Here is a 27,183-nt window from a genome sequence, read left to right on the forward strand (position 1 = left end):
GCCTTGACACACATCCCCAGCCACTCTGGGTGACTCCCAACAGAATTAAAAGCACAATAAAACATCAAACATTAAAAGCTTCCCTAAACAGGGCTGCCTTCAAATGTCTTCTAAAAGTCAGACAGTTGTTTATTTCCTTGACATCTGATGGGAGGGCGCTCCACGGGGCGGGCGCCACCCCTGAGAAGGCCCTGTGCCTGGTTCCCTGTAACATCACTTCTCACAGTGAGGGAACCGCCAGAAGGCCCTTGGAGCTGGACCTCAGTGTCCGAGCTGAATGATGGGGTGGAGATGCTCCTTCAGGTATACTGGGCCGAGGCTGCTTAGGGCTTTAAAGGTCCCTAAGAACTAGTTGTCACTTTAACATTTCCCTTTTTATTCCTCCTCTCTGTAGTTTGCAAGACCCCAGCATGCTGGTCTCCAAGGTCTCCTGCTCATTACTGGCTATACTTCTTGGGTTTCTGATGGTGCAGTCATGTGAAGGACAGTCCCGAGAAGATTTTGAGTGGAAGCACACTGATTATCCAAAAAGCTACTCAACTTCCCACCCTGACACCTACTGCAAGCAGATGATGCTTCAGAAAAGGTTGACTCGATATGTTTGCAAGGACGTAAATACCTTCATCAATGACCGCCCTGTAAATGCGGTACAAGTGTGCAGAGGCAGAGGGATTCCCCATGGTAGTGACACCGATAGCATAGACTCCTTCGATATGGTCATCTGCAGATACACAGGTGGTCCGGCTCCTTATGACTGCAGGTACAGCGGCACACCTGCACACTTGCGCATTTGTGTGACCTGCACCGGCATTTACCCAACACACTATGTGACTCAAATGCGCTAGGCAATGTGTGGTACAACTCGCTCTCCATTTACAGAAGCCAGAAGTCTGAGGATGAGTTGGCTACAATTTTATTTTCTGTCATGCTTTCTCCTCAATGTATCTCTGCAACATGCCCACAATATAAGCTTTTACTGCTTTAATAGTTACTCACTTTCCCAGGGAATCCTGGCAACGTAGATCTTCAAGGAGCAGCTGCGGGAAATACCGTTGTATGACATTTCTTTACCCCTGTTCCATTATACCATGGATAAGCAAACTAAGGCCTGGGGGCCGGATCCGGCCCAATCGCCTTCGAAATCTGGCCTGCAGACAGTCTGGGAATCAGTGTGTTTTTACATGAGTAGAATGTGTGCTTTTAGTTAAAATGCATCTCTGGGTTATTTGTGGGGCATAGGAATTTGTTGATTTTCCCCCCCTTCAAAATATAGTCCAGCCCCCCACAAGGTCCAAGGGACAGTGAACCGGCCTCCTGCTGAAAAAGTTTGCTGATCCCTGTATTATACCTTCCCAGTTTCTCACCTTCTCAGTTCTCCCTTTCCCAGCCAGAAATAGTGAATACACACACACACACACACACACACACACACACACACAATCTTTTAACCTGGAGAGGCATTGCCCATGACCCCAGCCTCAACTCCAAACCCTGAAAGTGACACAACAATTCAAGAGACTTTGAAAAATGCCGAGCTGTTACTGAACTAATTAAAGCAGCATAAAGATATTTATGGTTGGGTTTATGGTCCACACATTGCGCAAATCTGGTGCTCCCTGGTTGGGACCTGGGACACCAAATCTCCATTCAGCCATGAAGCTCACCTTGAGGCAGTCACTATCTCTCAGTCTAACCCACAGAAACCCACATGTGAAATTACATGCTTGCGTCGTGCCTTCAAGTTGTGTAGCAGGGCATAGAATTATATGTGCTACATTAATATCTGGGGTGGGGGACACACAATATATTGTAGATGGGGTGGGGAGACTGATCGACTAAGATGAGCTTCATACCAGGGACTGGTTTATACATCAGTTTCTAGAGAAGGGAGAGAGGGTGTTGTGTGGTGGTTAGTTTAGAGGTTCAGTTAAGGATTGTGAAGACTTCAAATAATCACAGACATCCCCAGGTGAGCTTTACAAAGCATTGTTCTGAAAATATAAAGGAGGATGGGGGAACAACCAATGTCACCTTGGGCTCCCTGGAGGAAAACAGGCGATATAAATGCAATTAATAAATAAAATAAATATGGGGTGGATATGGATGAAGTCAGCCTCCCACTCCATCTAACTTGATGGTGCAATTTTACTTCCCCTCTCTCTTGTTTTTAATCTGAGGACATTGCAGAAACCCACCTGTGAAATCACAGGCTTGCGCCATGCCTTCAGTTTCCTCACCTCAATAGAACTTACCTTTCCAAACTGGAGTCCAACGTTATTACTCAACCCTCAACCAGAATTATAGGGGGCAGTTGTGGGGAAAGCAGTTGGCAGTTAAAGGGATTGAGACATCATTTCTAAGGGGGCCATTGAAGGGAGGCAGGAGAAGGCTGAGGAAGTATCTCAAAAGTCTTGATTAGAAAGCTGAGCCTTTCCATTATTTCACATTTGGCATATAGCACACTTACCCTTGTACCAGTGTTTGTGCATTGCTGCATAGAACCAGACACTCTGGTTCTATGCAGCAAAAGCCACTTTTCCTGAAGAAAGTCAGCACGATATAGTGTGTGGATATGACTTCATATCCCTGCACAGTTGTGAAGCAGACTATGATAGGGGGAGGCATCTAGATCTGGCATCTACAGGCAGGAAGGGTGTTGCTGTGTCAAAGAGCTAAAGGGAAATGCTGACCTTATATCCCTTCCCAGCTCTTGCCACCAGGTGCAGTGAGTTACCAAGCAGCCTCACCTGTGACGCCACACCTTGCCTCTTCAGAACAAATTTAGGAAGGCCCCAGTCCTGCAAAGTCCTATTGGTCACAGGGCCTGGCTCCTGCGCACACACACCTGACACACTCTCTCCATATGCTTACCCCCTCCCCAGGTTTACTTCACACCCAACTGGCTGCAGTGGTGGATTAGGGGCTCTCAAATTTCAGCAGCACCCTGTGTGATGCTAAAATTGAGGGGACTCTTTGTGGGGGCACCACATTGTTTTGGTGCCCCCCTGCAGCTCAGTGCCCAGTGTGACCCTAAAACCACCTCTACTGGGTGGAATGTGCCCTCAAACTCTGACAATGCTGTTTGCTCACCTGAATAGAGGCAGGAAGGAAGGATTGGTGTATGTGTGCAGAAACTAGGCTAATGTACAAATATAAAATCCACATCTGTTGCTCTTCTGACATTGGCCTCTGGCCTCGCCCACCACTCAGGGCCGGATTTAGGTTCGATGAAGCCCTAAACTACTGAAGGTAATGGGGCCCTTTATATGTTCAGCTGTCCTTTGTCAACAACAAATTGTCGCTGTTTTTTTGTGTTGAATATATGCTATATGGTAATTTATGGACCTATATAAAGCCATTTGCACTTAACAAACTATGTATTTTATTTATTTCTTTTTTTAAAAAAAGCTGAATCGAGACATTCCACCCATGCAAAAAGGACACAAATAATTAAATGCCCAGGGCCTGCTGAAAAAGTCCATTTTTGCCTGTTGCCTAAAGATATGTAAGGATCGCATCTGGTGAGTGCACTCTGTAAATGGGGACCCGCCACTCAAAAAGCCAATTCTCGTGTTGCCACCTTCTGGACTTCCCATGGAGTGGGAACACGAAGAAGGTCCACAGATACTGATTGCAGAGTCCAGGTCAGTTCAGAGAGACAGACCTTGAGGTGTTAAGGCCCTGAAGCACATTAGAATTTATAGGTCAGAACTAGCACTTTGAATTGGGCCCAGAAACTAATTGGTAGCCAGATGGCCAGGATTGGTATGATATACTCAGACCTCCTTGCAAAAGCAGATCTAGGTGAGTGTGACCGATTCAAGGAGCTTCTGGGGTGTCACGGCAGATGCCAAAACTATGAAGTCCAACGAAAGGCAAGAGGCGGGGAACACCAGATTTTGGCATCACACAGGACACCACTGAAATTTGAGATGCCAAGGTCCGCCACTGCCATCTTGTCCCGGTTAGCAACCTGGTAGCCAAATTCTGCACCAGCTGCCATTTCTGAACCATCTTCAAAGGCAGGCCGGGCCTATGTATAGTGAATTGCAGTAATCTAACCTAGAGATTAACGGAGCATAGACAACAGAAGTTAGACCATCCCTGTCCTTGATTCAGACTCTGGAGTCTTCTTCATCAACTGGGTGGCCTTGAGAAAAGTACCCTATCTCAGGTTAGCCCACTTCACTGGGTTGTCATAAACATAAAGTGACACAGCTCCATGTACACTGATGGTTGGGGACCAGGCTATCTGTGGAATAGACTGCACTCATATGATCAGCATATGAGGCCTACCAGTAAAAGTTGCTATCTTCCCTCCCCCGGTAAATATATGTGGCCCTATCAAAACTAGTTTTTTAAAGAAAAAACTGCAGACTGCTTCTTATTGTTGCAGTCTTCAGGTAATCAGTTATTGTCCTATGCTTGAAGAATTATTGCTGCTTCTGATTGTAAATTATTATAATTGCATTGATACCTTACTTGCCATTGTTTTCAGCTTTATATGTGTTTAAAACATTTATTTCAGTGATGTCGCCTATCAGTAATGCCCACACAGTCACCTCAACATTTTGAAGGAGAGAGAAAGAAGGAAGGAAGGAAAGAAAGAATGAGCTCTAACAGTTTATTCCTCATTCCACTGTATTTCTCATTTACGGGAAGCTTTGGAAACATGCAGCCAATGGTGCAATTTTCAGATGAAAGCCCTCTGTCCTCCTTTCACCATCTATATGTTGCAAGTGCTTGATTCCCCCCCCCTCTTTCCCCCTCATCCTGGCCTAACTGAAACCTATATAATAATTCAGACAGCAGCTTGAGATACACTTGCTTCCATAGAAAGTGGCATCCTGTACCTTGAGACTTCTCTGAACTTGGGTAAGTTGGAAGTGGACATTCACAAACTTGTGCCTGTTGTTTTACCCTTTAAGGAAACTGAACTTTGACTGTCCCATGTTAAGGAAGCTTTCTCTTCTTTCTTTAGTGGGTAGAGTTGAAAGGATTTTTCTCTCCCTAACTTATTCTCTCTCTCTCTCTCTCTCTCTCTCTCTCTCTCTCTTTCTCTCTCTCTCTCTCTTTCTCTCTCATTTCTGAATTGCCTTTTTTATGGACCTCAAGCCTACCATAAAAGCAACTAAAAATATTTTTTTTAAAAACAGTCCAGAAAACAAGGAAGCATATTTACTAATGGATATATTCTGTTGGGGCTCCTGACAGTATCGCCAAGTTTATGACATCTGGCATCTTTATTGTGTGGTCTGTTATTTGGAAGGACTGTGGCCCAGTGGCAGACCACATGCTGTCCATGCAAAAGGTCTCAGATTCAATCACTGGTGTTTTCATCTTGGACTAGGAAAAGACTCCTGCCTGAACCTCTGGAGAGCCACTGCCAATCACTGGAAAGAATACTGACCCAAATGGACAAATAGCCTGCCTTGTTATAAAGCTGCTCCCTAATGCACTGTCTTCCAGTGGCTGCCAGCACTGTGCTTGGCTTCTCTGAGAATTACATCTTTAATGTTTTCTCCTCCCCTCCTTTTTTTCTTTTTCTATATAAATATTGCATTATTGCTCAAAAAAAGAGTACAGTTACACAAATAATACAAGTTACCAAATACCAAAAAGCTACTAATAGGAAGAAAAAATACAAAAAATAAGAAAATGATACATATTGAAAAGAAAAAGGAAGAGAAAGAGAGAAATCAAAAGGAAAATAGAAAAAGTTGACTTCCTTCGACCACTGTACAGTTTATATGATTCAATATCTTTAGTTGTTTGTAATCAATTTGCATTAATAGAGAGATTATTTGTTTACCTGTGGAATTTTTAATCTCTAGAGACTAAGCCAATTATAATTTTGGGAAATGACTTTCTTCATAAAATTTGTAAAGACATCCCATTCTCTCCTGATTTTTTGCATCTTTAATATTTTCTAGCAATGCAGTCCACCCATCTTAAATTAGTTGCAGAGCACTCCTACAGTTGTGGCGTATGTCTTGGGGTGAAGCCACCCACCTGGCGCTAGTATCAATGCTGCTTTCCTGGACAGGGCTGGGACAGGGCAGTGGCATGGTTTGATCCACACAAGCAGATCAGCAGGAATACTAGATTGGTCCTGCCAGTGCCACCATGTGGCCAAAAACTCTTGCTGCTACCCTGCCCTGCTCCGAGCCCTTTCAGGTATGTAGCAGGAATGCAGGTGCCAGGAGGACAGCTCCACCCTATCACACGTGCTGTGGCTACTGCACATTGAGCTGATAAATCCTGTCTCTGGGTTATAACAAAGCTTATAAGATAAATGTCCAGGGTATCACATGACAGTCTGTTCCTAAAGATACAGACAGACACACACACACAAAGATAGATAGATAGATAGATAGAGAGAGAGAGAGAGAGAGAGAGAGAGAGAGAGAGAGTGTGTACCAGAGCTGAAAAAATGAAAACAGAAGAATGCCATTTGGATTTGAGGGTGGAAGATAATGTTTGTTTATAGAAAGTGGCTTCATAGGGAATTATATTGAAGTGGCTGAAGTGAATACTGTTTATATACAGTGGTCAGATGAAGAATCAGAAGGTCTTCCATTTCTGAACTTTATTTTTTTCCCTCCCTCTCTCTCTCTTTTACTCTCTTGTCTATTTCTTTTTCTTTATTTCTCTCTCTCTCTATGTCCCCTGCTTTTCTTTCTCTCTTTTTTTCTATGTTCTTATTGTATTTAGATCAATATTTTAGTATTGAACAAAAAATGAGATATTGGATATTGCTCTTTATAAATCCTAATAAAATGTATTAGGAGCAATCTGGGGGAGTCTTAATTTCTTCTGTCAAAACCCCAGGTTGACCATAATTTACCCATGGGGGAAATTTTTCGGTAGTATTCAACTAAGTACCACTCAGAGTTAGTCATACTCATTAGTTTCATTGGGTCTACACTGAGCAGGACAACTGTTGAATACCACCTTTTATTTGGCTAACATATAAAGGCCAATCTGCTTAATTTGCACTTTTTAAAAGAATATGCTAATAGAAACACAGAAAGTTACACTTCTCTGAATTTTGCAATGCATTTCTCCAACCAGAAATGCTTATATTACAGAAATGCTCATATTAGGGTGAAGTGCACATATAAAGGCATATATTTATGAAAATAACATGTAAAAATGCATTATATTAGAGAAAAGTGTTTTGAAAGACATGTGCATTTTAGGCAAAACTGCAGACAAAAATGTGTATGTTAGGAGAAACTGGTGCTAAAATGCTGCTGAATGTTCTTGAGGGCTTTCTAAATAAATAAATAAATTGCAAACAAACGTGGAAATGCGGAGAATGGAACTTAAAGTTGGGGAGGGGTGAGAAACATCCCTATCCTGGCGGAAATGACTGGCAGAATCCGAGACCAGGGAGAAGAGTCGGTGGAAGAAGATTGGAAGAAATTTAAAGACTATTTACAGAAATACTGCAAAATTAATGAATGTTAGAATGATGTCAGAATGAAGTTAAGTGGTTTTAGCAGCTATGTTATAAAGGTGTATGTAAAAATGGATTGTTAACAGGTGAGAATCTAAAGTTATAATATATTAAGTTAAAGGATTAAGATAAAAACAAAGAGGGAAAGGAATTGCTGAATTAACTAACTGAACTGGAATACAAAAAAGGGAGGTGTGAGGAGGTCAGGGAAACAAGTACCGGTAAATGAAATGTAAGGCATGGAAAGATTGATTTGTTTTTAAGTGTTTTTTATTTTTTCTGTATTCTGTATTTTTTTTCTTTTCTCTGTTTTTCTTTTTTTTTATCTATGTAACCTTTTTTTGAAACCTTAATAAATATCATTTTTTTTAAAAAAGAGAGAGAAACATCCCTATCCATGCCTCTTATTTTATTCCTGAAGAAATTCGCTCCTTGATTTAAAATATCCCCCTCTTCTTCCTTCTGCTCTATAGATTCAACAGCCCCACTATGATCACCACCAAAGGTTCTTGCTGGCTGCTGTTGCGTTTGGCTGTTCTCCTCGTGGTTCTGCTGGTGCAGTCCAGCGAAGGAGCAAGCTACCGGGATTTTGCGAACAGACACATTGATTATCCGAAAACTGCAGCAAACAACCACAATGCCTACTGCAACTTGATGATGGCTCGGAGAGGACTGAACAGGCGGGTCTGCAAACCCACCAACACCTTCATCAACGGCAGTCCTCGCTCCGTCCAGGCAATCTGTGGCAGTGGGGGAACTCACTTCCGGGGCAATTTATATACCAGCAGGAGGCGCTTCCGTGTGGTCGTCTGCCGCAGCACAGGAAGATTCCCCAACTGTAATTATCGTGGCAGGGCGCAGTCCAAGCGAGTCCGTGTGGGCTGCAGAAATAGACTGCCTGTTCACCTTGACAAATTAGTGTGATGCAACCCACCATTCATCCACAGGAAGCAGAAGTCTGAGGACATTCTGGCAACCGTTGAATTTCCCTTTGCTTGCTGCTTTCTCTACCGCTTAACTTTGAGGGCATATCCACACTGCAGGCTTAAAGTGGATTAGCAATAGTTCCTTCCTACCCTGGGAAATGTAGACCTGAGAGGAGGGGGCGGGGGTCAGTAATGAATATTTATGGGCGTCACTTCTTTGATCATTCAGTTCTTTTTCTTTGCTTTCTGTTTTTCCTACAATGTAACTCCACAGTGGAGGTTTAAACCCAGTTTAGAAATAGTTCCTTCTCCCCAGGGGCCCCTGGGGAACTGTAGGTCTGAGAAGCGGAACTAGGGGAATTAAACTGTTCCTTAGTCAGATCTTTTTCTGTGTGGTTTTCAGGGTTTTGCCAAAGGTGGAAAGATGCCAAAGAGGATGGCACAACTTTTGCACTTTTAGTGGTTGGGTACTAAAAAGAATAATCACAGAATGTGTAGCTCATCATGAAAGCTAGAACTTCTGAAATTCCCTCTTTTACCCAGTGTGTAGGACACCCTGCTGTTATCTCTTCATCTCCTCCAGCATCCCTTCCTCAGCACCCTCATCTGAGAAACATCATGCATTTCAAATGAGTCAATTTGTTCACTGAGAAACTGAAACAGGGGTGGAGAATCTGTGGCCCTCTAGTGGCCATTTGACCTTAACTCCCATCAGCACAAGCTAGTATGATCGATGGTTATGGATGATGGGAGTTGTGATCCTGCAATACCTTGAGGGCCACAAAGTTCCCCAATGGCATTAACCCTCTGCTTCAACCAGGCATGCATATTGCTTGATTTCTGTATGCATCGTTACTCCCTAGCAGTGACTGGAAGCTGAAAGCATGACCTTCTCCTTCCATACAGATACACTAGGGAATGCTGCCTGAGAGAAGACATTCTCTGTGACAGTCCCTAAGGTGTTAAATTCCCCTTTCCCCACAGGGATGTTTCTGACACCTATATTACAAAGCTTTCACCTTTGCTGAAGACTCATCTCTTTGCCCTGGTTTTCGAGACCTGAGATATTTGTTTTTAGGATTGCAAATTGTTTCAAATGGTTTTAATCCTTTATTGTTACATTGTGGATGGTATATTGGGACGATATGATGAATGGCAGGCAAGAAATCAATGTTAATAAATAACACTTTCTCCTACCTCCTCCAATCTTAGCAAATATGTATCAACTTGTAGAAGCCTTTACTATCATAAGCACCCTTGCTTTAGCATGCAATAAAATGAATTTTTGCAAATGCAAATACTGAAACGGTGTTTCTGTGACTGAGAAGTTCTTAAGTGTGAAGGCTGTGGCAAACTCTGTCATGTGGGTAATGCACTCTGCGCATGCCCAGAGAATTCCTACTTCATTCTATGGAAGTGGTTAGCTGTGGAAGAGAAATGAGCACTTGTGTCTACGAAGTAATTCATAAGTACTGGGGCCCTGCTTTCCTTCTCCTTAAAAATCCCTGGTCCTGAATGGGATAACTGTGCCCCTAAAGGACCAGGTATGTAGCCTTGTGGTCATTTTGGACTCACAGCTGTCCTTTTAAAGGGCCAGGATCATTTGCTCAAATGATGGTGCCTACAGTTGTTCCAGCTGTCAATACATTCTGACACATCATCTCACTGATAAATTATTATCTACAGGCTTCTTTCTTTCCTTTGGAAATTTTCTTTCCTTTGAATTTCCTACCATCTAGCTTCATTGGGTGATCTGGGCTTCCAGTATTATGGAAGCAGTGGTGGTGGTGAGGCTTGTTTATTTGTATTTTAGGGCAAAGAATATTTGAGTTGGCATTTCCCCATCTAAGTCTGATCCTGTATCCAACACATCACACTGAAACTCTAATGCCTCCAAGTTAAGAGCCTTAATGGCAAGAGGCGAGCAAATAACCAGGAGATTGACTTTCTGAGGTGAAAATGGGGTTATGCCTTCCTGGTGGGACAAACACAGCATGTTTATACTTCTGCTTATAAATCTGATGCTGTTTGGTGAAAATGCTGAGGAGAGGGACGCAGCAGGTGATGCTTTCATTATCATGGTGGAAAGAGGGAAATGATACCCATAGAGGCCAAAAGGAAAAGGGATGAAGAAATGTCACCCAAAGGTATTTCCCATAGCTGCTTCTTGAAGAACTACAGTTCCCAGGGTTCCCTGGGAAAGCAAATGACTCTTGGAGAAGCAAAAGTTTGAATTGTGGATATGTTACAGAGATACATCGAGGTGAAAGCATGCAGGATAATAGAACCGAGTTTGGGCCAAAATGTCCAACAGCTTCTGGCTTTTGAGGATGAAGGATGAGTTGCATCACCATTTGCCTATGTCCTTTGAGTCACATAGTGAGTCGGATGGTTGCCGGTGCAGGTCACACGAATGCGTAAGTGTGCGGGTTTGCCACTGTACCTGCAGTTATAAGGAGGCGGGCCACCTGTGTATCTGCAGAGGACCATATCGAAGGAGTCTGTGCTGTCAAAGTAGTTACTTGAAGGAGTCCCTCTCCCTCTGCACACTTGCACCACACTTATGGGGAAGTCGTTGATGAAGGTACTTGTCTCTTTGCAAACATATCGAGTCATCCCTCTCTGCATCATCATCAGCGTGCAGTAGGTGTCAGGGTGGGAAGTTGGGTAGCTTTTGGGGTAATCTATGTGCTTCCAAACAAAAGCTTCTCGGGACTGTCCTTCACCGGACCGCACAAGCAGAAGCCCAAGAAGGATGGCCGGATGTGCCAGCAATGAGCAGGAGACCTTGGAGGACCACATGGTGGGGGCTTGGAATCTACAGAGAGGAGGAGGAGGAATAAATGGGGGAATGTTAAAGTGATGCCTATTTGTGTAAGATGAAAACAAGGCTATATACAAAATGAGGTGGTAGAAGTCTAGAGTGAACCATTTCAGGCTTCAGGTAGTAGTGCTGGTGGGCTGAAATTAGGGATAAGGGAGAAATAAGATTCAGTTCACATTTAAAAGTGAATCCATGAACTCTAGGCTGTCTGAAACAGAATACAAACAAAAACGCTGCTGTCCTTTGAAATTCACATTTTTCCCGAATTTTGCAATGCAGCTGTTGTTGTTGTTAGTAAAAATTTTATACCACCCTCAATCCAAAGATCACAGGGTGGTTTACAATATAAAGACACAAAAATACATACCACAATAACAAACATTAAACATATTTCCATAATCAGGGAAAGAAACAGCAATGAGAGGGGTGTAGATAGAGCCAGTGGTGGAGAAAACTTAGCAGGTACAGTGGTACCTCAGGCTACAGACGCTTCAGGTTACAGACGCTTCAGGTTACAGACTCCGCTAACCCAGAAATAGTACCTTGGGTTAAGAACTTTGCTTCAGGAGGAGAACAGAAATCGCACAATAGCGGCACAATGGCAGCGGGAGGCCTCATTAGCTAAGGTGGTGCTTCAGGTTAAGAACAGTTTCAGGTTAAGAATGGACCTCCGGAATGAATTAAGTACTTAACCCAAGGTATCACTGTAATATTGTTTATCTTCACCTGCTGATTTCTGCAAATCTTATTACTACTGATAGGTACCAAATGACTCTATATGCAAAGAACAGACTCAGAGCAAGACTGCTTAGGATGATTTCCTACTTACCGTATATATAAGAAAGAATGGCAGCAACAAGAGTAACTTTTCAGGTGGGAAATGACTTTATCCTGGTCTCCTCTGATCACTTACGCTTAGTGAGATCCCACTTATATTCCATAAGGTTGAAGAATCTCTCTGCAGTACGCAAGCTTTTGAGTGGCAATGTGACTTCTCTCTCCTTGTAAATAGGGATCTCTTCCAATGTAGTTAGGCACTCTCCCAGCTCTGAATTGGGAAATTCTTACTTTTCAACTTCATTCATTGGTCAAGGGACTCTTGAGTATATATATCCACCTGATGTTTATCTCACTCAGTGCAGATCTCAGAAGCTTATTGGAGAGTTTCCACAACTAACGGTGCAGCAACGGTGGACAAATAGCAGCTGATGCCCCAACCAATTTTAATCTTAATATTTCTGCATGTTGAATGATGAGCCCTGGTGGGTCAGATATGCATCAGGCTGCTTTCTGGAGTGCCTAGAGAGGGAACCAAATGCTCCCAACAACTTCAACACCTCCAACTATCCAGAAGGCACTCCCCAAAATATGATGGGGGGAGACCAAGGCACGGGGATATACCAGGGTGATGATGGGTCAGAAAATATGGAGCAAATGTTTTCTTCTGGGTAGATATGGATAAGCTTTCACTGTTGACTTCTAGAGAGCCTAGAGAGGGAAATTAATGCTGATAACACAACAACTCCAAAGGAAAGAAAGAAACCTGTAGATAATAATTTATCAGTGAGATGATGTGTCAGAATGTATTGACAGCTGGAGCAACTGTAGGCACCATCATTTGAGCAAATGATCCTGGCCCTTTAAAAGGAAAAAAGAAAAAGAAACTCCTATGCTCTGCTTGTTCAGGTTTCACACTTGGCACGCTTTGCTGGGACTGCTCTTATCTACTTTCACAGAATTATCTGCCCAATTTCCAGAGATGTTCAGCCCTGAAAAACAGTGACAACAACCAAGAGTTCAGAGTACAAGCACTTCTCAGCTAAGCCAACAGAATGCCTGGGGTATTTAAATATCATCTGATACTTAGTGATGTAGGATTGTAATTTGATATACTGGTTTTCTGTTGCCATTCCATTCTGCAATTCCCCCCCCTTTTCTTTTCTTTTCTTTTCTGGACAAGGATAGGTGGATTTGACTGACTGAATCCAAAGAATGCTCACTAATGGTTCCTCATCACCCTGGAAGAAAGTGGCAAGTGGGGTGCTGCACAGTTCTTTCCTGGGCCCGTTGTTTATGAATTACTTGGATGCAGGAATTGAGATTATGCTCATCACATCTGGGAGGGGTAGCTAATGCCACAGAATACAGAATTGGGATTCAATATGACTTTAAGAGATTGGATAAATGGGCCAAAATATCATCATCATCATCATGATATATTCTACCTAAGCTACTCTGGGAGGCTTCCAACTGAATATAAATAATAATAATAATAATAATAAAAGATCAAACATTAGAAACTCCCCAATATAGGGCTAACTTCAGATGTCTTTATAAAGTTGTATAATTATTTATCTCTTTAGCATCTGATGGGAGGGCACCACTACAGAGAAGGCCCTCTCCCTGGCCCCCTGTAACTTCATTTCTTGTAGCGAGGGAAGCACCAGAAGGCCTTCAAAACTGGACCAGGTATCTGGGCTGAATGATGGGGATGGAGATGCTCTTTCAGGTATACAGGGCCAAAACCATTTAGGGCTTTAAAGGTCAGCACCAACCCTTTGAATTTTGCTTGGAAATATACTGCGAGCCACTGTAAATCTTTTAGAACTGGTGTTATATGTTCCCGGTGTCTGCTCGCAGTCATCAGTCTGGAAGTTGCATTCAAGATTAGTTGTAGTTTCTGAGTCACCCTCAAAGGTAGCCCCACGTAGAGCTCATTGCAGTAGTCTAAGCGGGAGATAACCAGAGCATGCACCACTCTGGCAAGACAGTGGGTGGGTAGGTAGGGTCTCAGTCAGCATACCAGATGGAGCTGGTAGAAAGTGGCCCTGGACACAGAATTGACCTGTGCCTCCATGGACAGCTGTGAGTCCAAAATGACCACAAGGCTACATACCTGGTCCTTTAGGGGCACAGTTATCCCATTCAGGACCAGGGATTTTTAAGGAGAAGGAAAGCAGGGCCCCAGTACTTATGAATTACTTCGTAGACACAAGTGCTCATTTCTCTTCCACAGCTAACCACTTCCATAGAATGAAGTAGGAATTCTCTGGGCATGCGCAGAGTGCATTACCCACATGACAGAGTTTGCCACAGCCTTCACACTTAAGAACTTCTCAGTCACAGAAACACCGTTTCAGTATTTGCATTTGCAAAAATTCATTTTATTGCATGCTAAAGCAAGGGTGCTTATGATAGTAAAGGCTTCTACAAGTTGATACATATTTGCTAAGATTGGAGGAGGTAGGAGAAAGTGTTATTTATTAACATTGATTTCTTGCCTGCCATTCATCATATCGTCCCAATATACCATCCACAATGTAACAATAAAGGATTAAAACCATTTGAAACAATTTGCAATCCTAAAAACAAATATCTCAGGTCTCGAAAACCAGGGCAAAGAGATGAGTCTTCAGCAAAGGTGAAAGCTTTGTAATATAGGTGTCAGAAACATCCCTGTGGGGAAAGGGGAATTTAACACCTTAGGGACTGTCACAGAGAATGTCTTCTCTCAGGCAGCATTCCCTAGTGTATCTGTATGGAAGGAGAAGGTCATGCTTTCAGCTTCCAGTCACTGCTAGGGAGTAACGATGCATACAGAAATCAAGCAATATGCATGCCTGGTTGAAGCAGAGGGTTAATGCCATTGGGGAACTTTGTGGCCCTCAAGGTATTGCAGGATCACAACTCCCATCATCCATAACCATCGATCATACTAGCTTGTGCTGATGGGAGTTAAGGTCAAATGGCCACTAGAGGGCCACAGATTCTCCACCCCTGTTTCAGTTTCTCAGTGAACAAATTGACTCATTTGAAATGCATGATGTTTCTCAGATGAGGGTGCTGAGGAAGGGATGCTGGAGGAGATGAAGAGATAACAGCAGGGTGTCCTACACACTGTGTAAAAGAGGGAATTTCAGAAGTTCTAGCTTTCATGATGAGCTACACATTCTGTGATTATTCTTTTTAGTACCCAACCACTAAAAGTGCAAAAGTTGTGCCGTCCTCTTTGGCATCTTTCCACCTTTGGCAAAACCCTGAAAACCACACAGAAAAAGATCTGACTAAGGAACAGTTTAATTCCCCTAGTTCCGCTTCTCAGACCTACAGTTCCCCAGGGGCCCCTGGGGAGAAGGAACTATTTCTAAACTGGGTTTAAACCTCCACTGTGGAGTTACATTGTAGGAAAAGCAGAAAGCAAAGAAAAAGAACTGAATGATCAAAGAAGTGACGCCCATAAATATTCGTTAGTGACCCCCGCCCCCTCCTCTCAGGTCTACATTTCCCAGGGTAGGAAGGAACTATTGCTAATCCACTTTAAGCCTGCAGTGTGGGTATGCCCTCAAAGTTAAGCGGTAGAGAAAGCAGCAAGCAAAGGGAAATTCAACGGTTGCCAGAATGTCCTCAGACTTCTGCTTCCTGTGGATGAATGGTGGGTTGCATCACACTAATCTGTCAAGGTGAACAGGCAGTCTATTTCTGCAGCCTACACGGACTCGCATGGACTGCACCCTGCCACGATAATTACAGTTGGGGAAACTTCCTGTGCTGCGGCAGACGACCATACGGAAGCGCCTCCTGCTGGTATATAAATTGCCCTGGAAGTGAGTTCCCCCACTGCCACAGATTGCCTGGACGGAGCGAGGAATGCCGTTGATGAAGGTGTTGGTGGGTTTGCAGACCGGCCTGTTCAGTGCTCTGCGAGCCATCATCAAGTTGCAGTAGGCATTGTGGTTGTTTGCTGCAGTTTTCGGATAATCAATGTGTCTGCTCGCAAAATCCCAGTAGCTTGCTCCTTCGCTGGACTGCACCAGCAGAGCCACAAGGAGGACGGCCAAACGCAACAGCAGCCAGCAAGAACCTTTGGTGGTGATCATGGTGGGGCTGTTGAATCTATAGAGCAGAAGGAAGAAGAGGGGGATATTTTAAAGCAAGGAGCGAATTTCTTCAGGAATAAAATAAGAGGCACGGATAGGGATGTTTCTCTCTCTCTTTTTAAAAAATGATATTTATTAAGGTTTCAAAAAAAGGTTACATAGATTAAAAAAAAAGAAAAACAGAGAAAAGAAAAAATACAGAATACAGAAAAAATAAAAAACACTTAAAAACAAATCAATCTTTCCATGCCTTACATTTCATTTACTTGTTTCCCTGACTTCCTCACACCTCCCTTTTTTGTATTCCAGTCCAGTTAGTTAATTCAGCAATTCCTTTCCCTCTTTGTTTTTATCTTAATCCTTTAACTTAATATATTATAACTTTAGATTCTCACCTGTTAACAATCCATTTTTACATACACCTTTATAACATTGCTGCTAAAACCACTTAACTTCATTCTGACATCATTCTAACATTCATTAATTTTGCAGTATTTCTGTAAATAGTCTTTAAATTTCTTCCAATCTTCTTCCACCGACTCTTCTCCCTGGTCTCGGATTCTGCCAGTCATTTCCGCCAGGATAGGGATGTTTCTCACCCCTCCCCAACTTTAAGTTCCATTCTCCGCATTTCCACGTTTGTTTGCAATTTATTTATTTATTTAGAAAGCCCTCAAGAACATTCAGCAGCATTTTAGCACCAGTTTCTCCTAACATACACATTTTTGTCTGCAGTTTTGCCTAAAATGCACATTCTTTCAAAACACTTTTCTCTAATATAATGCATTTTTACATGTTATTTTCATGAATATATGCCTTTATATGTGCACTTCACCCTAATATGAGCATTTCTGTAATATAAGCATTTCTGGTTGGAGAAATGCATTGCAAAATTCAGAGAAGTGTAACTTTCTGTGTTTCTATTCACATATTCTTTTAAAAAGTGCAAATTAAGCAGATTGGCCTTTATATGTTAGCCAAATAAAAGGTGGTATTCAACAGTTGTCCTGCTCAGTGTAGACCCAATGAAACTAATGAGTATGACTAACTCTGAGTGGTACTTAGTTGAATACTACCAAAAAATTTCCCCCATGGGTAAATTATGGTCAACCTGGGGTTTTGACAGAAGAGATTAAGACTCCCCCAGATTGCGCCTAATACATTTTATTAGGATTTATAAAGAGAAATATCCAATATCTCATTTTTTGTCCAAAACTAAAACATTGATCTAAATACAATAAGAACATAGAAAAAAAAGAGAGAAAGAAAAGCAGGGGACATAGAGAGAGAGAGAGAGAGAAATAAAGAAAAAGAAATAGACAAGAGAGTAAAAGAGAGAGAGAGGGAGGGGAAAAAATAAAGTTCAGAAATGGAAGAACTTCTGATTCTTCATCTGACCACTGTATATAAACAGTATTCACTTCAGCCACTTCAATATAATACCCTATGAAGCCACTTTCTATAAACAAACGTTATCTCCCACCCTCAAATCCAAATGGCATTATTCTGTTTTCATTTTTTCAGCTCTGGTACACTCTCTCTCTCTCTCTCTCTCTCTCTCTCTCTATCTTTGTGTGTGTGTGTCTGTCTGTATCTTTAGGAACAGACTGTCATGTGATACCCTGGACATTTATCTTATAAGCTTTGTTATAACCCAGAGTCAGGATTTATCAGCTCAATGTGCAGTAGCCACAGCACGTGTGATAGGGTGGAGCTGTCCTCCTGGCACCTGCATTCCTGCTACGTACCTGAAAGGGCTCGGAGCAGGGCAGGGTAGCAGCAAGAGTTTTTGGCCACATGGTGGCACTGGCAGGACCAATCTAGTATTCCTGCTGATCTGCTTGTGTGGATCAAACCATGCCACTGCCCTGTCCCAGCCCTGTCCAGGAAAGCAGTATTGATACTAGCGCCAGGTGGGTGGCTTCACCCCAAGACATAAGCCACAACTGTAGGAGTGCTCTGCAACTAATTTAAGATGGGTGGACTGCATTGCTAGAAAATATTAAAGATGCAAAAAATCAGGAGAGAATGGGATGTCTTTACAAATTTTATGAAGAAAGTCGTTTCCCAAAATTATAATTGGCTTAGTCTCTAGAGATTAAAAATTCCACAGGTAAAGAAATAGTCTCTCCATTAATGCAAATTGATTACAAACAACTAAAGATATTGAATCATATAAACTGTACAGTGGTCGAAGGAAGTCAACTTTTTCTATTTTCCTTTTGATTTCTCTATTTCTCTTTCTTTTTCTTTTCAATATGTATCATTTTCTTATTTTTTGTATTTTTTCTTCCTATTAGTAGCTTTTTGGTATTTGGTAGCTTGTATTAAAGATGTAATTCTCAGAGAAGCCAAGCACAGTGCTGGCAGCCACTGGAAGACAGTGCATTAGGGAGCAGCTTTATAACAAGGCAGGCTATTTGTCCATTTGGGTCAGTATTCTTTCCAGTGATTGGCAGTGGCTCTCCAGAGGTTCAGGCAGGAGTCTTTTCCTAGTCCAAGATGAAAACACCAGTGATTGAATCTGAGACCTTTTGCATGGACAGCATGTGGTCTGCCACTGGGCCACAGTCCTTCCAAATAACAGACCACACAATAAAGATGCCAGATGTCATAAACTTGGCGATACTGTCAGGAGCCCCAACAGAATATATCCATTAGTAAATATGCTTCCTTGTTTTCTGGACTGTTTTTAAAAAAATATTTTTAGTTGCTTTTATGGTAGGCTTGAGGTCCATACAAAAGGCAATTCAGAAATGAGAGAGAGAGAGAGAGAGAGAGAAAGTTAGGGAGAAAAAAATCCTTTCAACTCTACCCACTAAAGAAAGAAGAGAAAGCTTCCTTAACATGGGACAGTCAAAGTTCAGTTTCCTTAAAGGGTAAAACAGCAGGCACAAGTTTGTGAATGTCCACTTCCAACTTACCCAAGTTCAGAGAAGTCTCAAGGTACAGGATGCCACTTTCTCTGGAAGCAAGTGTATCTCAAGCTGCTGTCTGAATTATTATATAGGTTTCAGTTAGGCCAGGATGAGGGGGAAAGAGGGGGGGGGGAATCAAGCCCTTCAACATATAGATGGTGAAAGGAGGACAGAGGGCTTTCATCTGAAAATTGCACCATTGGCTGCATGTTTCCAAAGCTTCCCGTAAATGAGAAATACAGTGGAATGAGGAATAAACTGTTATTAATTTTTTTAAAAAAAATTTTATTGCATTTTTTCCAGATAGAGATATACAGTATAGAACAAACAAAGAAGAAGAAAAAAAAGAAAAGAAGAGAAAAGAAAAAAGACAAGTTATTTCAACAACTTATTTCAATTTTCTATCGAACTTCCCCACATCTCCCGCACAGTGCAATCTTGATAATAAATTTATCAGCAAGTTATAACCTTGTTTCATGTGTTTCTTTTGTACTTTCAATTGCATTTTAAGTTTAAATCCCTTATTATCCATTTACTCTATAAGCAAACATATTATCATTTTGACCATTTAAACATTGATTCTTTCATTAATATTATCTAATTTCATATGTATTCCACTCTCATTGCTGGAGCTAACATTCCAAATCATGCAAAATCCTATAGTTCATATACCTTATAAAATTTTTGCAAATAGTCCTTAAATTTTTTCCAGTCCTCCTCCAATGCTTCTTCTCCCAAATCTCGGATCCTGGCAGTCATCTCGGCCAACTCCATGTAGTCCATCAATTGCGTTTGCCACTCTTCCAGTGTGGGCAAATCTTGAATCTTCCAATATTTGGCGATAAGGATTCTTGCTGCTGTAGTTGCATACATAAAAAACGTTCTATCCTTCTTTAACACCTTTGGAATGAGGAATAAACTGTTAGAGCTCATTCTTTCTTTCCTTCCTTCCTTCTTTCTCTCTCCTTCAAAATGTTGAGGTGACTGTGTGGGCATTACTGATAGGCGACATCACTGAAATAAATGTTTTAAACACATATAAAGCTGAAAACAATGGCAAGTAAGGTATCAATGCAATTATAATAATTTACAATCAGAAGCAGCAATAATTCTTCAAGCATAGGACAATAACTGATTACCTGAAGACTGCAACAATAAGAAGCAGTCTGCAGTTTTTTCTTTAAAAAACTAGTTTTGATAGGGCCACATATATTTACCGGGGGAGGGAAGATAGCAACTTTTACTGGTAGGCCTCATATGCTGATCATATGAGTGCAGTCTATTCCACAGATAGCCTGGTCCCCAACCATCAGTGTACATGGAGCTGTGTCACTTTATGTTTATGACAACCCAGTGAAGTGGGCTAACCTGAGATAGGGTACTTTTCTCAAGGCCACCCAGTTGATGAAGAAGACTCCAGAGTCTGAATCAAGGACAGGGATGGTCTAACTTCTGTTGTCTATGCTCCGTTAATCTCTAGGTTAGATTACTGCAATTCACTATACATAGGCCTGCCTTTGAAGATGGTTCAGAAATGGCAGCTGGTGCAGAATTTGGCTACCAGGTTGCTAACCGGGACAAGATGGCAGTGGCGGACCTTGGCATCTCAAATTTCAGTGGTGTCCTGTGTGATGCCAAAATCTGGTGTTCCCCGCCTCTTGCCTTTCGTTGGACTTCATAGTTTTGGCATCTGCCGTGACACCCCAGAAGCTCCTTGAATCGGTCACACTCACCTAGATCTGCTTTTGCAAGGAGGTCTGAGTATATCATACCAATCCTGGCCATCTGGCTACCAATTAGTTTCTGGGCCCAATTCAAAGTGCTAGTTCTGACCTATAAATTCTAATGTGCTTCAGGACCTTAATACCTCAAGGTCTGTCTCTCTGAACTGACCTGGACTCTGCAATCAGTATCTGTGGACCTTCTTCGTGTTCCCACTCCATGGGAAGTCCAGAAGGTGGCAACACGAGAATTGGTTTTTTGAGTGGCGGGTCCCCATTTACAGAGCGCACTCACCAGATGTGATCCTTACATATCTTTAGGCAACAGGCAAAAATGGACTTTTTCAGCAGGCCCTGGGCATTTAATTATTTGTGTCCTTTTTGCATGGGTGGAATGTCTCGATTCAGCTTTTTAAAAAATAAAGAAATAAATAAAATACATAGTTTGTTAAGTGCAAATGGCTTTATATAGGTCCATAAATTACCATATAGCATATATTCAACACAAAAAAAACAGCGACAATTTGTTGTTGACAAAGGACAGCTGAACATATAAAGGGCCCCATTACCTTCAGTAGTTTAGGGCCTCATCGAACCTAAATCCGGCCCTGAGTGGTGGGCGAGGCCAGAGGCCAATGTCAGAAGAGCAACAGATGTGGATTTTATATTTGTACATTAGCCTAGTTTCTGCACACATACACCAATCCTTCCTTCCTGCCTCTATTCAGGTGAGCAAACAGCATTGTCAGAGTTTGAGGGCACATTCCACCCAGTAGAGGTGGTTTTAGGGTCTGGTTCTATGCAGCAATGCACACACACTGGTACAAGGGTAAGTGTGCTATATGCCAAATGTGAAATAATGGAAAGGCTCAGCTTTCTAATCAAGACTTTTGAGATACTTCCTCAGCCTTCTCCTGCCTCCCTTCAATGGCCCCCTTAGAAATGATGTCTCAATCCCTTTAACTGCCAACTGCTTTCCCCACAACTGCCCCCTATAATTCTGGCTGAGGGTTGAGTAAATAACGTTGGACTCCAGTTTGGCAAGGTAAGTTTTATTGAGGTGAGGAAACTGAAGGCATGGCGCAAGCCTGGAATTTCACAGGTGGGTTTCTGCAATGTCCTCAGATAAAAACAAGAGAGAGGGGAAGTAAAATTGCACCATCAAGTTAGATGGAATGGGATCATCCATATCCACCCCACATTTATTTAATTTATTTATTGCATTTATATCGCCTGTTTTCCTCCAGGGAGCCCAAGGTGACATTGGTTGTTCCCCCATCCTCCATTATATTTTCAGAACAATTCTGTGTAAAGCTCATCTGGGGATGTCTGTGATTATTTGAAGTCTTCACAATCCTTATCTGACCCTCTAAACTAACCACCACACAACACCCTCTCTCCCTTCTCTAGAAACTGATGTATAAACCAGTCTCTGGTATGAAGCTCATCTTAGTTGATCAATCTTCCCACCCCATCTACAATATATTGTGTGTCCCCCACCCCAGATATAAATGTAGCACATATAATTCTATGCCCAGCTACACAACTTGAAGGCACGACGCAAGCATGTAATTTCACATGTGGGTTTCCGTGGGTTAGACTGAGAGATAGTGACTGCCTCAAGGTGAGCTTCATGGCTGAATGGAGATTTGGTGTCCCAGGTCCCAACCAGGCAGCACCAGATTTGCGCAATGTGTGGACCATAAACCCAACCATAAATATCTTTATGCTGCTTTAATTAGTTCAGTAACAGCTCGGCATTTTTCAAAGTCTCTTGAATTGTTGTGTCACTTTCAGGGTTTGGAGTTGAGGCTGGGGTCATGGGCAATGCCTCTCCAGGTTAAAAGAGGTTCAGATTGTGTGTGTGTTTGTGTGTGTGTTCACTATTTCTGGTTGGGAAAGGGAGAACTGAGAAGGTGAGAAACTGGGAAGGTATAATACAGGGATCAGCAAACTTTTTCAGCAGGAGGCCGGTTCACTGTCCCTCGGACCTTGTGGGGGGCTGGACTATATTTTGAAGGGGGGGAAAATCAACAAATTCCTATGCCCCACAAATAACCCAGAGATGCATTTTAAATAAAAGCACACATTCTACTCATGTAAAAACACACTGATTCCCAGACTGTCTGCAGGCCAGATTTAGAAGGCGATTGGGCCGGATCCGGCCCCCAGGCCTTAGTTTGCTTATCCATGGTATAATGGAACAGGGGTAAAGAAATGTCATACAACAGTATTTCCCGCAGCTGCTCCTTGAAGATCTACATTGCCAGGATTCCCTGGGAAAGTGAGTAACTATTAAAGCAGTAAAAGCTTATATTGTGGGCATGTTGCAGAGATACATTGAGGAGAAAGCATGACAGAAAATAAAATTGTAGCCAACTCATCCTCAGACTTCTGGCTTCTGTAAATGGAGAGCGAGTTGTACCACACATTGCCTAGCGCATTTGAGTCACATAGTGTGTTGGGTAAATGCCGGTGCAGGTCACACGAATGCGCAAGTGTGCAGGTGTGCCGCTGTACCTGCAGTCATAAGGAGCCGGACCACCTGTGTATCTGCAGATGACCATATCGAAGGAGTCTATGCTATCGGTGTCACTACCATGGGGAATCCCTCTGCCTCTGCACACTTGTACCACATTTACAGGGCGGTCATTGATGAAGGTATTTACGTCCTTGCAAACATATCGAGTCAACCTTTTCTGAAGCATCATCCGCTTGCAGTAGGTGTCAGGGTGGGAAGTTGAGTAGCTTTTTGGATAATCAGTGTGCTTCCACTCAAAATCTTCTCGGGACTGTCCTTCACATGACTGCACCATCAGAAACCCAAGAAGTATAGCCAGTAATGAGCAGGAGACCTTGGAGACCAGCATGCTGGGGTCTTGCAAACTACAGAGAGGAGGAATAAAAAGGGAAATGTTAAAGTGACAACTAGTTCTTAGGGACCTTTAAAGCCCTCAACAGCCTCGGCCCAGTATACCTGAAGGAGCATCTCCACCCCATCATTCAGCTCGGACACTGAGGTCCAGCTCCAAGGGCCTTCTGGCAGTTCCCTCACTGTGAGAAGTGACGTTACAGGGAACCAGGCACAGGGCCTTCTCAGGGGTGGAGCCCGCCCCATGGAGCGCCCTCCCATCAGATGTCAAGGAAATAAACAACTGTCTGACTTTTAGAAGACTTTTGAAGGCAGCCCTGTTTAGGGAAGCTTTTAATGTTTGATGTTTTATTGTGCTTTTAATTCTGTTGGGAGTCACCCAGAGTGGCTGGGGATGTGTGTCAAGACAGCCTGCAGGTGGGGTGCTGGTGGTTCAATATGGTGAATGTTCCCAACACCAAAAAAGGTCATTGAGTAGGGTTTATTTCCTTAGTTAAGAATGCATGAACTGTTCTACATTTAAGGAGTACCTAAGTGGTGTTTGCGACGCGGGTGGCGCTGTGGGTTAAACCACAGAGCCTAGGACTTTCTGATGAGAAGGTCGGCGGTTTGAATCCCCGCGACGGGGTGAGCTCCTGTTGCTTGGTCCCTGCTCCTGCCAACCTAGCAGTTCGAAAGCATGTCAAAAGTGCAAGTAGATAAATATGTACCGCTCCGGCGGGAAGTTAAACGGCGTTTCCGTGCACTGCTCTGGTTCACCAGAAGTGGCTTAGTCATGCGGGCCACATGACCCGGAAGCTGTACACCGGCTCCCTTGGCCAGTAAAGCGAGATGAGCGCCGCAACCCCAGAGTCAGTCACGACTGGACTTCATGGTCAGGGGTCCCTTTACCTTTTAAGTGGTGTACAGTGGTACCTTGGTTTTAGAACAGCTTAGTTTATGAACATCTTGGAAATAGAATGCTGCAAAACTGGAAGTAGGTGTCCCAGTTTGTGAACTTTGCCTTGGAAACAGAACATGTTCCGATTCCTGTTTAGTGTGTTCCATTTGCAAATCGAGTCCCCCGCTGCTAATCAGAGGCTTCCTGTTGAGGTTTCCTGTTGAGTCCCACTGCAACACAGCAGTGATATTTGGAACTTTTGTTTTTGCTATTTTTTTGCATTTTTGTTTGTGTGGCTTTTTCGGTTTTTTGGCTGTGACTTGTTCTTCATTTTATGGGACTGACTTGTGACTGCGGCTTGTGACTTCATTTTAGCTAATGGGGCCTCCTGCTGCACCGTTGGAGCACGATTTCTGTTCTCATCCTGAATCAAAGTTCTTAACCTGAAGCACTATTTCTGGGTTAGCGGAGTCTGTAACCTGAAGCATGTGTAACCTGAAGCGTATGTTACCCGAGGTACTACTGTATCTCCATTACCTTCTCTCCACAACAAGTTTCAACTAAAAATGGCACACCTGACTGTATGGTTTCAAAGCCCCCGTTCCACAAGCAGAAAAGCTGTGCTGCCAAGAGAGGTGCAGGTAGAACGAATGGGGGTATTGCTGATTTCTGAAAATTATGTTGCTATAAAAGGGCACAAGAGGAGACAAGGTTTCCATCCTCCACCGGGTTCTCTCCACTAAAGATGAATACATGGAAGCAAATATCACAGCACAAGATAGAATATAATGATTTCCTACTTACCCTCAGAATAAAATATAATAATGCAGGTGTGACGATAAGAAGACCAATCTGCTGGATGGGAATTGCCTTTCTCCTCTGGTCACTTTGGCTTAGATAGATCATTTTTATATTCTAGAGCTTGCCCAATCTCTCTCCAAGTGGCCCCGTGACTCCTTTCTTCCTACAAAAATGGATCTCTTCCAACACAGCTGTGCCCTAGCTCAGTTTGGAATGAGGAAATCCTTACTTTTGAACCTTCATTCCTAGGTCAAGAGACTCTTTGAGTAGCCACTTCATCTCAAACATTCCCCAACCACCCACTACAGGTACCAGAAGCTTGTAACAGCTGACTTGCCACAACTAACTTTAACTCTGAAATGTGGAACTGAAATCAACCATTGTTAGTATCATAAGAAGCACAAAAGACCCATGCTGGGTTGGTTGAAAGGCCAGTGTAGTCCTTTATCCTGTTAACCATAGCGATCAACCAGACCTATTCTCCCTGAATTTGCCCCATCTCCTTTTAAAGATGTCCAAGTTAGTGGCTGCAAATTCCAGAGTTTCAGTGTGTGCTCTGTGAGAGAGTGCTTGCTTTTGCCTGCCCTGAATTTCCTACCATCTAGCTTCATTGGGTGATCTGGGCTTCCAGTATTATGGAAGCAGTGGTGGTGGTGAGGCTTGTTTATTTGTATTTTAGGGCATAGAATATTTGAGTTGGCATTTCCCTGTCTAAGTCTGATCCTGTATCCAACACATCACACTGAAACTCTAATGCCTCCAAGTTAAGAGCCTTAATGGCAAGAGGCGAGCAAATAGCCAGGAGATCGACTTTCTCAGGTGAAAATGGGGTTATGCCTTGCTGAAGGAAGCCTTCTACTTTTTATGCTACAAAATTTTTGGCCAAAGATGTAGTAGAAAAATTGAAATTGTACTATGTTCTAGGTGGCTTTAAATGTATCCTGGAAGCTGCAGTGTGTAAAATATGGCGGTGCCTTTGTGCGCTTGAAGAATATTTCACATGCGTGTGCATTTGAGCAATGATGAGGAACCTGTGGCCCTTCAAGTGTTGCTGGACTAGAAATCCCATCATCTTTGGCTTTGCTTGCTGGGGCTGATGGGAACTGGAGTCCAAAAACAAAACTTGGAGGGCCACAGACTGCCCAACCTTCCCTAGGAAAAAAAGGCGTAGTCAAGAAGCATCCATTAGCCACTGAAAATTAGCCTGCTATCGTGGACAAGGGGTATGTACCATTGAACTTCATGGATCTTTCTTCTGAGTGGATGTACAGAAGGTGATAAAGAGGCTAAAGAAGGAGTTAAATGCTGGCACCTCCAGCTACCAGGAAAGTGCCCCCAATGACAAACAGTAGCAAAGGGAGCAGCATTTTACTAGGGAGATATGTCTGAAAATAGGGGCAGCAACAACAAATGTAGGGGCCATTGGATTGTACTTTCTGAGCCAATGGTTCTAGGCCTTTAAAAACACACACAAAAGTGCTCTCCTGTTTTATTACCTATGATTGGCCGGCTTTATTAAAACGTCTTCTTCTACAGAAATCTCTGCTCCGTTTCCAAAGAAACCCAGCCTTCAACTCAAACACAGTGCAAACACTTCTATGTTCTTCCTTGTATTTGCATAAATGTTTGATGTGGTTTTTGACAAAAGGCGTTTATCACGATCAACCTTTGGGCTTCTGCAGTTTCCTTCTCTCTGCTCTGGCCACAACACTTGACTCCTTGCTCCTCCAAGCCAACTTCCTGAAGGAGCCTTACTCTCACAATTCTTTTCCAGGCCAGCAGCATGCTTAAAACACGTGTCCCTCCAGATTTAGTTGTATACTAACTCCCTCAGCCAACATGGCCAATGGTTAGAGTTATTGTTTATTTATACCCCGCCCATCTGGCTGGGTTTCCCCAGCC

The 27,183-nt window shown here is 42.8% G+C and overlaps 2 protein-coding genes and 1 long non-coding RNA gene across 8 annotated transcripts in view; 1 reads left to right on the forward strand and 2 right to left on the reverse strand.

The window, feature by feature from the left end:
- LOC310691188 (C-type lectin BpLec-like) overlaps positions 1-12,290 on the reverse strand; it is a 30,931-nt gene extending 18,641 nt beyond the window's left edge. Inside the window, exons 1-2 of one of the 2 annotated variants that reach the window (XR_014518374.1) lie at positions 12,042-12,290; positions 10,334-11,206 (exon numbers count right to left, since the gene is read on the reverse strand). The gene's annotated coding sequence lies outside the window, so the exon portion shown is untranslated. The remainder of the gene's footprint in view (positions 1-10,333; positions 11,207-12,041) is intronic. The other variant, XM_083470851.1, reaches the window with a different exon arrangement.
- Positions 450-9,686, forward strand: LOC310692627 (ribonuclease pancreatic-like). Of its 4 annotated transcripts, none has more exons than XM_083473571.1 (3): positions 450-586; positions 4,529-4,875; positions 7,936-9,686. In XM_083473571.1, exon 3 carries the CDS (start codon positions 7,952-7,954, stop codon positions 8,384-8,386), a length of 435 nt encoding a protein of 144 aa, XP_083329697.1. In that variant the 5' UTR covers positions 450-586; positions 4,529-4,875; positions 7,936-7,951; the 3' UTR covers positions 8,387-9,686. The 4 variants fall into 4 exon arrangements, with proteins under 4 accessions (XP_083329697.1, XP_083329698.1, XP_083329700.1 ...); XM_083473572.1 differs by lacking the exon at positions 450-586 and adding an exon at positions 639-760; XM_083473574.1 differs by lacking the exon at positions 450-586 and adding an exon at positions 3,427-3,521.
- Positions 12,291-14,354: 2,064 nt separating the features above from the next.
- Positions 14,355-25,360, reverse strand: LOC310691208. 2 transcript variants are annotated; one of them, XR_014518378.1, is made up of 4 exons: positions 25,285-25,360; positions 19,928-23,614; positions 19,014-19,265; positions 14,355-16,105 (listed from the first exon to the last, which is right to left on the reverse strand). It is a non-coding gene; the product is annotated as an uncharacterized lncRNA (long non-coding RNA). The 2 variants fall into 2 exon arrangements; XR_014518379.1 differs by having other exon boundaries at positions 19,928-23,717; positions 25,221-25,356.
- Between the last annotated feature and the right edge of the window lie 1,823 nt (positions 25,361-27,183).

Source organism: Podarcis liolepis (assembly GCF_965112155.1).
Source record: "Podarcis liolepis genome assembly, chromosome: 13".
Lineage (NCBI taxonomy): Eukaryota > Metazoa > Chordata > Lepidosauria > Squamata > Lacertidae > Podarcis > Podarcis liolepis.